Raw genomic sequence first — 15,798 nt, 5'->3', positions numbered from 1 at the left:
GGTTTCCTCTGGGTGATCCAGTTTCCTCCACAATCCAAAACATGCAGTTAGGTTAACTGGCTACTCTAAATTGTCCCTAAGTGTGAATGTGTGTGTGTGTGAATGGTTGTTTCCCAAGCCTGGAAATGGGAAGGTTGCGGCAGGAAGGGCATCCGGTGTAAAACTATGCTCCAATTAATATGACGTGGATCAATAGGGTCCACATGGCAGCGACCCTATATACATAAGTAGGACAAGCTGGAAGGAGTGAGTGAGTGAGAATTACAGGTTCACAGGCCCATATACCAACGAACAGCATGCACATTTTGTTTGATAAAGGTACTGACAGTTCATGAGCTTTATTATTAGTAAACATGATTCTAAACTGTCACTCAGTACGAACAGTCTGTTTCTTCACACGCTAATACCCCTTCATACCGAGTGACTAACCAGGGTTAAACCCATGCTGATTTGTGAATGAACGGTTTAAAGCTAAACGGCCTTTTGATTTCATAAAATCGGTGAAATTTATTTCCCTCTGAAATTTGGTCATTGTGATATATGTTTATTTCTGCAATATCTAAAAAAAAAAAAAAAAAACAGGCCATTCTGTGACTGGGAAGTTATTTAATTTGAGGGCAAATAATATGCATAAAATCGCTTGCTTCGTGCAGTCAAGCAGACAGAGGAAGTCCATGTGCGCATGCGCAGGTTTACCTTAGTTATTGTCATCTTCTTCACCTTTTGGGTTTTACGGCAGCTGGCATTCAGTGTTGCATTACTGCCATCTACATGTTTACCTAGACCGTGCACTGACGGTTCCATCATACTGTTGCTAAACAAACAGCTGATCACACCGAGGTGCTCGCTGACCGCTGATATTTATTAGTTTGGTACTGCGTTTCCTTTCCTTAGTATATAACAATGTCTTTTCTTCTCGCTTTCCGTTACTGTAGTCGGTCTTTCACGTTTCATTCGCGTCCTCCATTTTCCTCTCCTGTTTCAGATTTGTATCCCACAATGCCTTGTACAAACAGGGAAAGCCCACCATGTGATGCGTGACGTAGTATCTTGTATTGTGTTACGATGAAACAAGAATTAAAAGCGGAGAATTTAGGGCCACGTCGCCCTAAATTCATTACCTGTTCTAATTTTTAAAAACTAATAAAATTGGAAGGCTGTGATTTGAATTCAGTAGCTTTCGATCCACTAAACAAAAATAATTAAGTGTCCAGGAGAATTCTTTTTATGACCTGAATTTGAAAAATCTGAAAGGCAGTCTAGCTTTAATTACAGGCTCACAGGGGGCAGCATTGTGGCTTCACAGCAAGAAGATTCTGAGTTCAAGCCCAGTGGTTGGCAGGGACCTTTCTGTGTGGAGTTTACATGTTCTCCCACACCGTGCATACTTAGAAACTGCGTTTATTTTTAAAAGCGTTAAACAAGATAAGCTGCACGCGATATTTATTCTCCACTAAAGTTACCCAGAGCGCGTGTGAGTTCTGGGTGAAAACGAAACCACTGCAGCTTGTTCATTATTAGTAATAGGTACTGGGTTCCTCTTCATGCACTGAGCCGCTGTGCTCTATTTCTCCGCTCGCCTGCCTCTTTATGAAATTAACACACACACGAGCACCAGCTCACCCGTGTCGCACGTGCACACACGTGGTGAAACATGATGTTGGCACCTTACATGATGAGAACGAGAATAAAAGTAGTCTATTTCAGTTTGTTTGTGCATGAAAAAAACCCCATTCTGATGTGTTTAAATTTGATGTTGCAACAGAGCAAAAAGAAGTACATGGAAAATCTCAGGTTCTGAGGTGCATGTAAAAAAAAAAGATGCAAACCAAGAAAGAAGGCAATTTTTATTTTCTCTTTTGTTTTTGCTTATGAGTTTACTTCCGCAAAATGAAGTAAACAGCAGTAAACTAAACAAAGGCGATATTAGTCCAGTTGTGACAAGTCTTTCTCTTTAAAATGCATCATGTATACTTTGTGTAGTTTTATCTGAAAACTGTTGAAGTGTTATCTTGATGAATCCTCCACAGTTCTTCTGGAGACTTTAACAGTCGCCCTGACCTGATCAGTAAATGTATCATATTATAATTATATAATATTAACAATATTTTTGTTTTATTATGCTTTAGAAACAGCAAGTGAATCTGCAACTAGCCTATATGTGATGAGTAATTTCTGATGTCTTATGGTGTCACTGTTGCTAAGTGTGTGGAATCACCTCATGATTACATTTGTTTCAACTGATGTGATAAATATAAACGTCTCAGGAGCAGATATGCAAATATTTATGGAAATATGCTGTATATAATATGCTATCTGTAAAAAAGAAAAAGTGAGTCACAGTATGATTTTATATATGACCTGCTTGATCCATTCTGGTGCCCTGTGTCTGGTTGGAGTCTCATCGCATCGCTCCTGTGGAGGACGGCCCCATGTGGACATTTGGGGGTCGCGCCTGGAGGACGCTCTGGACTCTTGCAGTGGTGCTTTTGTGGCTGGGGACTGCAGTTGACTTGCTGACTTTAGGACTGCAGTTATCGTGAACGGTTTTGCGCTCAGGTTTCCATCGGTGGGGGGTTTATAGCATCAATGAAGCTGACTTTATGTTAGGACTGTTAATGTTATGGCCATGTTGTCTGTTGTTGCCCGGATGGGGATGGGTTCCCTTTTGAGTCTGGTTCCTCTCAAGGTTTCTTCCTCATGTCGTCTGGGGGAGTTTTTCCTTGCCACCGTCGCCACAGGCTTGCTCATTGGGGATAGATTAGGGATAAAATTAGCTCATATTTTAAGTCATTCAAATTCTGTAAAGCTGCTTTGCGACGATGTTTATTGTTAAAAGCGCTATACAAATAAACTTGACCTGACTTGACTTGACATATAGACTGTCTACTTGCAGTGACATATAACTGAATCCCAGCCCTCTTCCAATATGGCAGATGTGTTTACATCACTGAGCTCTATATAAAATCTGGACAGCTCATAAACTAGGCCCCATCTGGCCGCCATCTTACCATCCACATCGCGTGTATTTGGCTTGTGTTAAACTGTCGTATCCAATCAAACTTGCCCCAAGAAAAGTATCTAATGACTTTTCCCCCTTTCATTACCTCCTCTTATTTTCTCACCTTTACCCACATTCCTTACATATCTTTATAGCGCTCTGCTTCACTGTTATTGTTTTTTTCCTTTTCCAGTCCAGTCTCTGATCATTTTTTAACAGTTCTTTTAATAGAGTGGCGGCAACAATTATCGACACCTTAACGATCTTTTGGCCGTTGCAAAAGTAGAAAAGACTTTCAGTACATAAATCGTGCATGAATAATTACTCAAACTTCCACTGGAAAAAAATGAGTTGATTCCCGATTACTTAGCTTATCGGATCACATGATACCGTTCCACAATTATAGGCACCTTTGTCCATAGTTATTGACACCGCTCCACAATTATCAACATCCAGATGATTATTTGTTTTTAAAAAATAATCGGTATGTGGTATTAAGTTAATAAAACATAGTTTTTATTTAAAATTTCTTTTACATAGACTTATATTTAGTACAAAATATATTTTATATAAATATATTGATGTTGGTGCTTACGTTAATGAGGAATTAATAGTGATATTGTTTAACCTGTGTCAGAAAATCTTTTTGTTCCACTTTCTAAGTATTTTCGTAGATCACATTTTGTTAATCATTTGTTGCTGTTTGTATTAATTTCTAGTTTTGTAGTTTACTAATAAATATCAACAGGCAATTGACATTGTAACCACATGAAAATCCAGGTCAAAGGTCGCATGTCATTCCTCGAACCAAAATATAAAATGTCGACTGATATTGTAATATGTGGTAGATATTTACAAAAAACACACACAAAAAAATCTGAATGGAATAGAAAAATTGGAATATTTCAAGCATGTAATTTTTTTATATGCGAGGAATTTAATTCTGGTCTAATTCTATTTATTGCAATCAGATTCCAAATACTCTATAAACATTCCATTCTGTTATGAATCAGAAAAAGAAAAAAATCACAGCACTTTTATTTTTTGAAAGTATTTACCTACTTCAACAATGTTACACAAAGATCGATCCATAACAGTTGTAAATGTCATTTAATTCCACAGGGTGTCGATAATGGTGGACACCGGTGAAAGTGATCACTATTATCAACACCTCACGTGACTTCTCAAACGCGCATTTAGATACAAAATAGCGACTGTCAAATAAGAGAGTAAGAAACAAAGTTGGTTTCGACAAGGAGATCATGAAATATCGGTGAATTTGATCAGTAAAAACATGTCCATGATCTTTCCACCATACTTTCCTGCGATGATAACATTCGGGTTTTCCTCAAATTGCTGATCGTGCTAAAAAAAAAAATCCATCTCAGGTAACGAGCTGCGTCATCAGACGACAAAATCAAAGGGGGGGGGGGGGGGGGTGTCTTCCGGTTGATTAATTAACCGATAATAACTGTTGTAACTGAAACTCACTTTTGTAAAATTGTTTTTATTGGTAAATCTGAAAAGGTGTCGATAATTATGGACTGTTGATAATTGTAGCCACCGCTCTAGTCTATAATTATTTTAAGGGAGTTTATTTCAGTTTTTCTCTTATACAGTGTATCTCTTTCGTATAGTTCTATCTATCTATCTATCTATCTATCTATCTATCTATCTATCTATCTATCTATCTATCTATCTATCATTTTTTATGATTATTGTACCAACACAAAGGCTGTATAAGACCTCCTTTCTGTTTAGGACAGTTGTTGAAACAGGATTATTTTCTCATTTTATTTGCCATTTTCAATTCATTCTCAGAGTCATGTCTTAACAGTATTCATTGGTCATATTGCTCGCAAGCACATGAATATTGTGACGTGAATATGTGACCAATAAATACTGTGAAGACATGACTGAGAGAATGAATTGAAAATGGCAAATAACATGAAAAAATAATCCTGTTTCACACCTGTCCTAAACAGAAAGTAAGTATTGTACAGCCTTTGTGTTGGTATAAAGCTAGATAGATACAGTGGTCTGTAGAGACGAGTGAAGCCATCTGCCCGCCATCTTACCACTCACATCACATGCATTTGGCTTGTGTTAAACCATTGCATCCGATCAAACTTGCCCCAAGAAAAGTATCTCCTGACTTTTTTTTCCCTTTCATTACCTCCTCTTATTTTCTCACCTTTACCTCCATTCCTTACTTATCTTTATAGCGCTCCGCTTCACTGTTATTGTTTTTTTCCTTTTCCAGTCCAGTCTCTGATCATTTTTTTTGAAGGACTCTTTTACTGCAATAATTATTTTCAGGGAGATGACTTCAGTTTTTCTCTCATACAGTGTATCTTTCTCTTTCATATAGTTCTATCTATCTATCTATCTATCTATCTATCTATCTATCTATCTATCTATCTATCTATCTATCTACCTACAGTGGTGCTTGAAAGTTTGTGAACCCTTTAGAATTTTCAATATTTCTGCATAAATATGACCTAAAACATCATCAGAGTTTCACACAAGTCCTAAAAGTAGATAAAGAGAACCCAGTTAAACAAATGAGACAAAAATATTATACTTGGTCATTTATTCATCTCATCTCATCTCATTATCTCTAGCTGCTTTATCAGGGTCGCAGACAAGCTGGAGCCTATCCCAGCTGACTACGGGCGAAAGGCGGGGTACACCCTGGACAAGTCGACAGGTCATCATAGGGCTGACACATAGACACAGACAACCATTCACACTCACATTCACACCTACGGTCAATTTAGAGTCACCAGTTAACCTAACCTGCATGTCTTTGAACTGTAGGGGAAACCGGAGCACCCAGAGGAAACCCATGCGGACACAGGGAGAACATGCAAACTCCACACAGAAAGGCCATCGTCGGCCACGGGGCTTGAACCTGGACTTTCTTGCTGTGAGGCGACAACGCTAACCACTACACCACCGTGCCGCCCTTGGTCATTTATTTATTAAGGAAAATGATCCAGTATTACATATCTGTGAGTGGCAAAAGTATGTGAACCTCTAGGATTAGCAGTTAATTTGAAGGTGAAATTAGAGTCAGGTGTTTTCAATCAATGGGATGACAATCAGGTGTGAGTGGGCATCCTGTTTTATTTAAAGTCGATCAAAGTCTGATCTTCACGACACATGTTTGTGGAAGTGTATCATAGCACGAACAAAGGAGATTTCTGAGGACCTCCGAGAAAGCGTTGTTGATGCTCATCAGGCTGGAAAAGGTTACAAAATGATCTCTAAAGAGTTTGGACTCCACCAATCCACAGTCAGACAGATTGTATGGAGGAAATTCAAGACCATTGTCACCCTCCCCAGGAGTGGTCAGCCAACAAAGATCACTCCAAGAGCAAGGCGTGTAATAGTCGGCGAGGTCACAAAGGACCCCAGGGTAACGTCTAAGCAACTGAAGGCCTCTCTCACATTGGCTAATGTTAATGTTCATGAGTCCACTATCAGGAGAACACTGAACAACAATGATGTGCATGGCAGGGTTGCAACGAGAAAGCCACTGCTCTCCAAAAAGAACATTGCTGCTCATCTGAAGTTTGCTAAAGATCATGTGGACAAGCCAGAAGGCTATTGGAAAAATGTTTTGTGGACGGATGAGACCAAAATAGAACTTTTTGGTTTAAATGAGAAGCGTTATGTTTGGAGAAAGGAAAACACTGCATTCCAGCATAAGAACCTTATCCCATCTGTGAAACATGGTGGTGGTAGCATCATGGTTTGGGCCTGTTTTGCTGCATCTGGGCCAGCACGGCTTGCTATCATTGATGGAACAATGAATTCTGAATTATACCAGCGAATTCTAAAGGAAAATGTCAGGACATCTGTCCATAAACTGAATCTCAAGAAAAGGTGGGTCATGCAGCAAGACAACGACCCTAAGCACACAAGTCGTTCTACCAAAGAATGGTTAAAGAAGAATAAAGTTAATGTTTTGGAATGGCCAAGTCAAAGTCCTGACCTTAATCCAATCGAAATGTTGTGGAAGGACCTGAAGCGAGCAGTTCATGTGAGGGAACCCACCAACATCCCAGAGTTGAAGCTGTTCTGTACGGAGGAATGGGCTAAAATTCCTCCAAGCCGGTGTGCAGGACTGATCAACAGTTACCGGAAACATTTAGTTGCAGTTATTGCTGCACAAGGGGGTCACACCAGATACTGAAAGCAAAGGTTCACATACTTTTGCCACTCACAGATATGTAATATTGGATCATTTTCCTCAGTAAATAAATGACCAAGTATAATATTTTTGTCTCATTTGTTTAACTGGGTTCTCTTTATCTACTTTTAGGACTTGTGTGAAACTCTGATGATGTTTTAGGTCATATTTATGCAGAAATATAGAAAATTCTAAAGGGTTCACAAACTTTCAAGCACCACTGTAGATAGATAGATAGATAGATAGATAGATAGATAGATAGATAGATAGATAGATAGATATGAAAGAGAAAGATACACTGTATGAGAGAAAAACTGAAGTCATCTCCCTGAAAATAATTATTGCAGTAAAAGAGTCCTTCAAAAAAAAAAATGATCAGAGACTGGACTGGAAAAGGAAAAAAACAATAACAGTGAAGCGGAGCGCTATAAAGATAAGTAAGGAATGGAGGTAAAGGTGAGAAAATAAGAGGAGGTAATGAAAGGGGAAAAAAGTCAGGAGATACTTTTCTTGGGGCAAGTCTATGTGTCAGCCCTGTGATGACCTGGCGACTTGTCCAGGGTGTACCCCGCCTTTCGCCCGTAGTCAGCTGGGATAGGCTCCGCTTGCCTGCGACCCTGTAGAACAGGATAAAGCGGCTACAGATAATGAGATGAGAAGTTTGATCGGATGCAATGGTTTAACACAAGCCAAATACACGTGATGTGAGTGGTAAGATGGCGGCCAGATGGCTTCACTCGTCTCTACAGACCACTCCAGATTTTATATCGAGCTCAATGACTTCCGGGGTTCTGCTACCGCCATGACGTCACTGCTGTTCTGGTCACGTGACAGCAACATGGCTGCGCGCATGTGAAAGTCGTGCTGCACCACATCGGAATTACTATTCGTTGTTTTTAAAGTTACCTTTTAAAAGGAACGATTAGCGATTCGGCTAATATCAGCGTCTACAGATATTTTATGTAATTGACACACTGTAATCTACACGATTATGGACACCGACGGACAACTACGGAATGTAAGTAGACTGCAGCAGCGGCTACAATTATCGACACCTTAACGATCTTTTGGCCGTTGCAAAAATAGAAGATACATTAAAATAGATAAATTGTGGATGAATAATTACTCAAACTTCCACTGGAAAAAAATGAGTTGATTCCTGATTACTTAGCGTATCAGATCACGTGACACCGTTCCACAAGTATGTCCACAGTTATCGACACCGTTCCACAATTATCGACATCCAGATTATTTTTTTTAAATCGGTATGTGGTATTAAGTTAACAGAACATAGTTTTTATTTAAAATTTGTTTTACATAGACTTATATTTAGTACAAAATATATTTTATACAGTATAAATATATCGATGCTGGCGCGGCACGGTGGTGTAGTGGTTAGCACTGTCGCCTCACAGCAAGAAGGTCCGGGTTTGAGCCCCGGGGCCGACGAGGGCCTTTCTGTGCGGAGTTTGCATGTTCTCCCCGTGTCTGCGTGGGTTTCCTCCGGGTGCTCCGGTTTCCCCCACAGTCCAAAGACATGCAGGTTAGGTTAACTGGTGACTCTAAATTGACCGTAGGTGTGAATGTGAGTGTGAATGGTTGTCTGTGTCTATGTGTCAGCCCTGTGATGACCTGGCGACTTGTCCAGGGTGTACCCCGCCTTTCGCCTGTAGTCAGCTGGGATAGGCTCCAGCTTGCCTGCGACCCTGTAGAACAGGATAAAGCGGCTGGAGATAATGAGATGAGATATTTACAAACAACTGCAAAATAAATATATTTTCTGAATGGAATAGAAAAATCTGAATATTTCAGGCATGTAATTTTTTATATGCGAGGAATTTAATTCTGGTCTAATTCTATTTATTGCACTCGGATTCCAAATACTCAATAAACATTCCATTCTGTGATGAATCAGAAAAAAAAAACATGATTATAAATCCCAGCACTTTCATTTTTTTAAATACTTCATCTACTTCAACAGTGTTACACAAAGATCGATCCATAACAGTCGTATGTCACTTAATTCCACAGGGTGTCGATAATGGTGGACACCAGTGAACGTGATCACTATTATTGACACCTCACTTGACTTCTCAAACACACGTTTAGATACAAAATCGCAACCGTCAAATGAAAGACTAAGAAACAAAGTAGGTTTCAACAAGGAGATCATGAAATATCAGTGAATTTGGTAAGTAAAAGCATGTCCATGATCTTTCCACCATGCTTACCTGCGATGATAACATCTGGGTTTTCCTCAAATTGCTCATCGTGCTTAAAAAAAATTCCATCTCAGGTAACAAGCTGTGTCATCAGATGACAAGCTCAAAGGGTGAGGCAGGTCTTCCGGTTGATTAATTAACCAATAATAACTGTTGTAACTGAAACTTACCTTTGTAAAATTGTTTTTTATTGGTAAATCTGAAAAGGTGTCGATAATTATAGCCGCATGTCATGGGATGTAGACATAATCCGAAGGTGTCATGCTTATTACTGTTTTCTGCATTTGGGCTTTTTGTAGCTTCGTGACTTCCTCTTGGTTTATAATCGAATGACGGAAATTTGCTTCCAGCGATGCACGAACAATTTCAACTACAGAAATCTCACAATGGATGAAGTAAGTCAAGGATGCATTAGAACTATAGTATACGGTAAACTACACTATACACTCTCAGGAAATAAAGTACATTTTTCTACCTTTAGGGGTACAGTAGGTTGTCACTGGGGCGATACCCTGTAAGGTACTTATTTGTTCCCTTTATATACCGCTTGGGAGCATATATGTAGTTTTTTGGCCCTCAAGAGTTACATATAGGTTGTCAGAACACTGGGAACACCTTGTGGTATAATCATAAAGTATCTGGTTTGATGGTATTAAAACATGCAATGTTCGTGAACTAAGCAGGCAGACAAGTGACAGTTGTTTTTTGATCCCTTCAGATGCATTGTGTGGACAATTGTGCTGGTAAACTAATCCGTTCCAACCATCGCCTCATGGGCACATATGTAAAGCTGATGCCAGCCATGGTCCAACGGCGAATGGAAGAGTTGGAGAGCAAAGCTGCAGAAGCAGCAAAGGCAACCGAAGCAGTTGGCCCAACGGAGCCTCTTACTGAAGGTTTAAATTCATCAGATGCCCCATCCACAGTCGTAACCTCTCCCATTGCAGCTCCTCCACCAGATGTGCCGATACCCACATTTGCTGCAGAACAGACAGGGACATCAAATACCGATGGCACAATCTGATCTGCACCATCACGGTCTACAAATGATGCGTTGCTTTCACCCATACCAATCCCAGTCATCATTACAAAAAGTGCAATTAAGGCACCAAGAGTAGTCCCATCCAAGCAAGCTTCCTTGGAAGTGACTTCTCCGCTTTTAGAAGGACTGAAGGTCTCTACCCTTCCTGCCAATCCCAGTGTACCAACACAAGAGTCCCTCTCAAGTGCTATGGCAGGCATCTCTTGAAGAAATGTAGATGAAAAGCAGATTAATGTAATGAACAGCAGCATATCATCACCAACCCCAACACATCGCTCTACTGGGGGAGAAGGACTACCATCATAGAGTTAGTTTATTAATAGACAGGGACAAGGTTCGTTACTCAGAGCTGTTATCTGGAAGCATGTACTGAGTAGAATAACAAGTATGAAAACTACTTGAAGGTGAGAAATTGTGACTTTTCCTTAATATTGTCTTGAGGGACATGGATATTTCCAGTTCCTAATGATAGCAGGCACAGAGGCAACAAAATGTGACATTGTTTCATTGCTGGTGTTTTTCTGATATTCAGAATCATGTTTATTGGGAAGTATATGTGATTATCTGACTGAAAAGACCAGCAACTGGAAAAAGTATTGTATAATGGTGTTTAGATGGGTAGAACAACTTCACATTTGAACGAAAAAAAAAAAAAATGCGATCATGAAGTCTTTGAGGTACTTTCAACTTCATAATATGATCTAATTTCAGGTTGTTGTTGCTTTATGAATAACTGGGTTTTGTGAGGTGGGAGTAGCTCAATAGGTTAAAGCTCTGGTTTATTGATTAGAGGGTCAGTTTGAGCCCCAGTACTACCAAGCTGCCACTGTTGGGCCTTGGGCAAGACCCCAGCCCTATCGGCTCAACCTATCCTATTCACATCTTTCCCCCCCCCCATACATTTTTCCTGCCGGTCCCAGGAATCAAACCGGTGACCCTTTGGGCTCAAGGCTGCTTCTCTAACCTTCAGGCCAAGGCTGCCCAATTTACTGCAAGGTAATGTAATGGAAACTTCTAATAAACACTTCAGAACGCTTAGCAGTCGTCTTTTCAGTTATTTATTATAGTAGATCATATAAACAGATATATAAAATAGGAAAGGAAAGAGAAGAATAGAAGAAGACACCACTTCTGATGATGCCGAGAGTACGCGCACTCTGAGTTGTGTTTTAGGAATGTTATCTATTATACTCGGAAGGCATTTGCTCACTGCTTGTGTCTTCACGTGATTGGCTCAAGATTTTCTATGAAGCTTTGTTAAAGCGTGCACCTGGCGTGCTCTGGTACTGTATTTGCAGGGGGATGCGAGTTAGGGAGAGCTCAAGCTCCCTGCTTATCACCACCGAGGTCAGGAAAGGTGGTTACATCATGAGAAGATGCGTAGTTAGGACGAACTCAAGCACCCTGCTCATTACCACCAAGGCCACAGAAAAGCGATTACAACATTAGAAAAAACATCTTTCTCAGTATATTAGGCCACTTGAGCTCAACACACACAGAAACACAGAGAATAGGAATGTTCATCTACTAAATTTCCTTCACAGTAATAAAATGATTTTTTTTTTTTAAACTGAAAGAGGGGGAAAAATACTGATGCAGGTTAACCTTTTGCTCTCAGACTGCACAAGTTCCCTGTTGGATATCATGTATAATCAGAGGTGGACAAAGTACCCAACTTCATTACTTAAGTCAAAATATAGATCCCACTGGTCAAATGTTACTCCGATACAAGTGAAAGTTGTCCAGTCAAATTTTTACTTAAGTTAAAGTACTGAAGTACTTGCTTTTAAAAATACTTAAGTATTAAAAGTTCATTTTCTGTCAATGCATCGTTGTATTATTGCCACAACACTTACAAAACCTAACGCCGCTACCAAAGACAGGAATGTGAATTCACAAAATGACCACATGCTGTGCCATCATGATGGTTTAACGTTAAGCTAGCTAGTCAGTGACGCTCCACCTGACATGCTGGCAAACTCTTCAAACTTGAAATCATATTGGGTAGCTAACGCTACTAGAGAAGAAAGATTTCAACATTCTGTTTATTTGGCAAGATTATGCTAAAACATATTTCTGAAAGGACTTCAGATAAGTTAACGTTATTCCTGTTAGCGTAACTCAGTTTCTACATGCTAACTAAAAGCGTCCAAGTTAAGTAGCTATGTGTTAGCGTTAGCTGTGGACAAAGCGATGGCAACTTGGCAGGCAAATCCATAGGAAGTCATTTGACTAACTAGACTGCACAGCTGTTGCAGCATTATCGCTAGCTCTAAAAGCACAGATAACTTTGTTGTAAGCTTTCTCTTGGAATAAAACGTTTATTTACCTCAAGATGCTTCCGCAGGTTAAACAGCAAGTTTTTGTAGGTCGTGATGTGGTTCATTTTCGGCAAACAAAGTAAACATTTAAAACAAAACGAATCTTTATTCCTTTCAGAAAACTGAAACATGGGTTCATGGGCCATGGGTGCGTGCATGCTCCAGAAGAACCACCTCCTTCCATTCTGCCATCAACTGATCACGTTCAAATAAAGCTGCTGAGAAATCATTAAACTGGATTTGATACAGTCCATGGATGTGACGTGACCTTAGTGATTACTGATCGGCTGTCTCAGTGTCACCTGCGGAAAAACCAATCACGTTTTAGAAAAAAAAAAAAATAAACATTCAGTTTCAAAGCCGCTTCATAGTAACGAGGACCTTGATAGAAATGTAGTGGAGTGAAAAGTGCGATATTTGTCTTTCAAATGTAGTGAACTTAAAGTCATAAGTTTAAAAAAAAATACTCAAAGTACAGATACTCAAAAAGTGTACTTAAGTACAGTACTCAAGTAAATCTGCTTCGTTACTGTCCACCTCTGTGTATAATAATCTCATCTCATTATCTCTAGCCGTTTTATCCTTCTACAGGGTCGCAGGCAAGCTGGAGCCTATCCCAGCTGACTACGGGCGAAAGGCGGGGTACACCCTGGACAAGTCGCCAGGTCATCACAGGGCTGACACATAGACACAGACAACCATTCACATTCGCACCTACGGTCAATTTAGAGTCACCAGTTAACCTAACCTGCATGTCTTTGGACTGTGGGGGAAACCGGAGCACCCGGAGGAAACCCACGCGGACACGGGGAGAACATGCAAACTCCACACAGAAAGGCCCCCGCCGGCCCCGGGGCTCGAACCCAGGACCTTCTTGCTGTGAGGCGACAGCGCTAACCACTACACCACCGTGCCGCCCGTGTATAATAATCATATTTTATAATGGCTTGGGGTGCAGCCATGAGCCTTACAAAACCATTGTCCAACATCTGGGAAACATAATCAGCTCAGTCTCAATGCCAGGATTAGACTTGTAGGCTCGATCAGCTTGGTTTTCAAGAGTTACAGTGCTCTTGGGCAACCACATCTGCTGCATATGGATCAAGATATGGATATTTCTCCTCAATGCAAGCATCACCCCAGCTTTGGTAGGAATCATCATGGGTCTATTACACAAAGTGAACTCATACAGTTTGGGCAGTTTTTTAATATCTCACTAAACAATTCAGCACAGGCGGCATGGTGGTGTAGTGGTTAGCGCTGTCGCCTCACAGCAAGAAGGTCCTGGGTTCGAGCCCCGTGGCCGGCGAGGGCCTTTCTGTGTGGAGTTTGCATGTTCTCCCTGTGTCCGCGTGGGTTTCCTCCGGGTGCTCCGGTTTCCCCCACAGTCCAAAGACATGCAGGTTAGGTTAACTGGTGACTCTAAATTGACCGTAGGTGTGAATGTGAGTGTGAATGGTTGTCTGTGTCTATGTGTCAGCCCTGTGATGACCTGGCGACTTGTCCAGGGTGTACCCCGCCTTTCGCCCGTAGTCAGCTGGGATAGGCTCCAGCTTGCCTGCGACCCTGTAGAAGGATAAAGCGGCTAGAGATAATGAGATGAGATGAGACAATTCAGCACTGACTTCATGAACAAAAATCCAGGTGGAAGAGTTTTTTTTTTTAGCTAATTCAGGACAGTATTTGAGATAAATGAGCTTGTATGTAATACGCCGCTGCTGCTGCCACCGATACTCATTCAGAGTATCCCTGAGGTGCTAAACGTCCTAAAATTCTTTACACAGAAAAAAGTGCAATTACTCACCTTAAAATAAATACTTTTGTAAACGTTGAAGCAGAATATTAGAAACTCTTTAGATTTACTAAAAGTATGAAAGTAAAAGTACAAGAATGACAAAATCTCAGTCAAGCCAGTAAATTTTCGCCACTGGTGGTAAACTAGTGCCTTGGTAAATAAGTGTTGTAGCGACAAACAGATTACAGTCACCGGGTTTCCATTAACCTGCTTAATGCACAAATTGAAATTGTGAACTAAGAAATGAATAATGGAAATAAGTGAATTAAAAAAACAACAACAACTCAAATCTCTCCAAAAAAAAAGTTTATACGCTTACATGAGGTGGTTTTTCAGATGATTCAACAAAACAGTATTTCACAAAATAGAAATGGAAACTTTTTTTTTCATTTGATTAAAACTAGACGGCCTTTCGATTTCATAAAATCGGTGAAATTGAGTTCCCTCTGAAATTTGGTCATTGTGATATATGTTTATTTCTGTAATATCTCAAAAAACAGGCCATTCTGTGGCTGGGAAGTTATTTAATTTGAGGAGCAAGTAATGTGCATGAAATCGCTCACTTCGCGCAGTCAAGCAGACAGAGGAAGTTCAGTGTGCGCATGCGCACGCTTATCTTCGTCGTCTTCTTTTTCTTCATCTTTTGGGTTTTACGGCGGCCGGCATCCAGTGTTGCATTACTGCCATCTACAGGTTTACCTTGACAGTGTGCTGACAGTTCCATCGTTCTGTCGCTAAACGAACAGCTGATCACACCGAGGTGCTCGCTGACCGCTGATATTTATTAGTTTGGTCCTGCGTTTCCTTTCTTTCGCAACATAACGGCTTTTCTTCTTGCTTTCCGTTACTGTAGTTGGTCTACAGTAACGGAATACAAACTGTCCCAAGTCTCCCCGCTCTCCTGTACTGCTTTTTGTGTATGAATAGTATGGAAGTATGTGTATTCGGATGCAGCCATACACTAACTTCACTGCTCGGCCCCCTCATAAGGAATAATTTCAATAAAGCAGACAAAATAAATGGTGTATATTCTTGCAAAGGGACATTCCTTACTATGTGCTCCTTTAATATGAACTCAGTTGGCATTGGCATTTTGAAGTAATATGGAATCAAATTCAGAAAATGCTCTATGACTGTGAGATTTCCTATTTTGAAGGCTGGTAAAATGCGAAGTTCAGGATAAAGGTACTGTATGTCCGTCACACAACCTGAAGTAACG

At 40.3% G+C, this 15,798-nt stretch overlaps 1 protein-coding gene across 1 annotated transcript; it reads left to right on the top strand.

Annotated features, from left to right (window-relative positions):
* The first annotated feature begins 8,030 nt into the window (after positions 1 to 8,030).
* On the top strand, positions 8,031 to 11,501 carry timm10b (translocase of inner mitochondrial membrane 10 homolog B (yeast)). Its single transcript, XM_060909472.1, has 3 exons — positions 8,031 to 8,217; positions 9,721 to 9,816; positions 10,140 to 11,501. Exons 1-3 carry the CDS (start codon positions 8,191 to 8,193, stop codon positions 10,443 to 10,445), a joined length of 429 nt encoding a protein of 142 aa, XP_060765455.1. The 5' UTR covers positions 8,031 to 8,190; the 3' UTR covers positions 10,446 to 11,501.
* The last annotated feature ends 4,297 nt before the right edge of the window (positions 11,502 to 15,798 follow it).

The sequence above is a fragment of the Neoarius graeffei genome, chromosome 25, assembly GCF_027579695.1.
Source record: "Neoarius graeffei isolate fNeoGra1 chromosome 25, fNeoGra1.pri, whole genome shotgun sequence".
Classification (NCBI taxonomy): domain Eukaryota; kingdom Metazoa; phylum Chordata; class Actinopteri; order Siluriformes; family Ariidae; genus Neoarius; species Neoarius graeffei.
This window is presented reverse-complemented; position numbering and strand designations above follow the sequence as displayed.

What these genes read in the sequence shown, in the direction of transcription:
- timm10b (XM_060909472.1), top strand. Translation starts at nt 8,191, where the DNA reads ATGGACACCGACGGACAACTACGGAAT. An exon ending in CCGACGGACAACTACGGAAT is followed by an intron (nt 8,218 to 9,720) that starts GTAAGTAGACTG and finishes GGCTTTTTGTAG; the next exon opens with CTTCGTGACTTCCTCTTGGT. An exon ending in GAAATCTCACAATGGATGAA is followed by an intron (nt 9,817 to 10,139) that starts GTAAGTCAAGGA and finishes TGATCCCTTCAG; the next exon opens with ATGCATTGTGTGGACAATTG.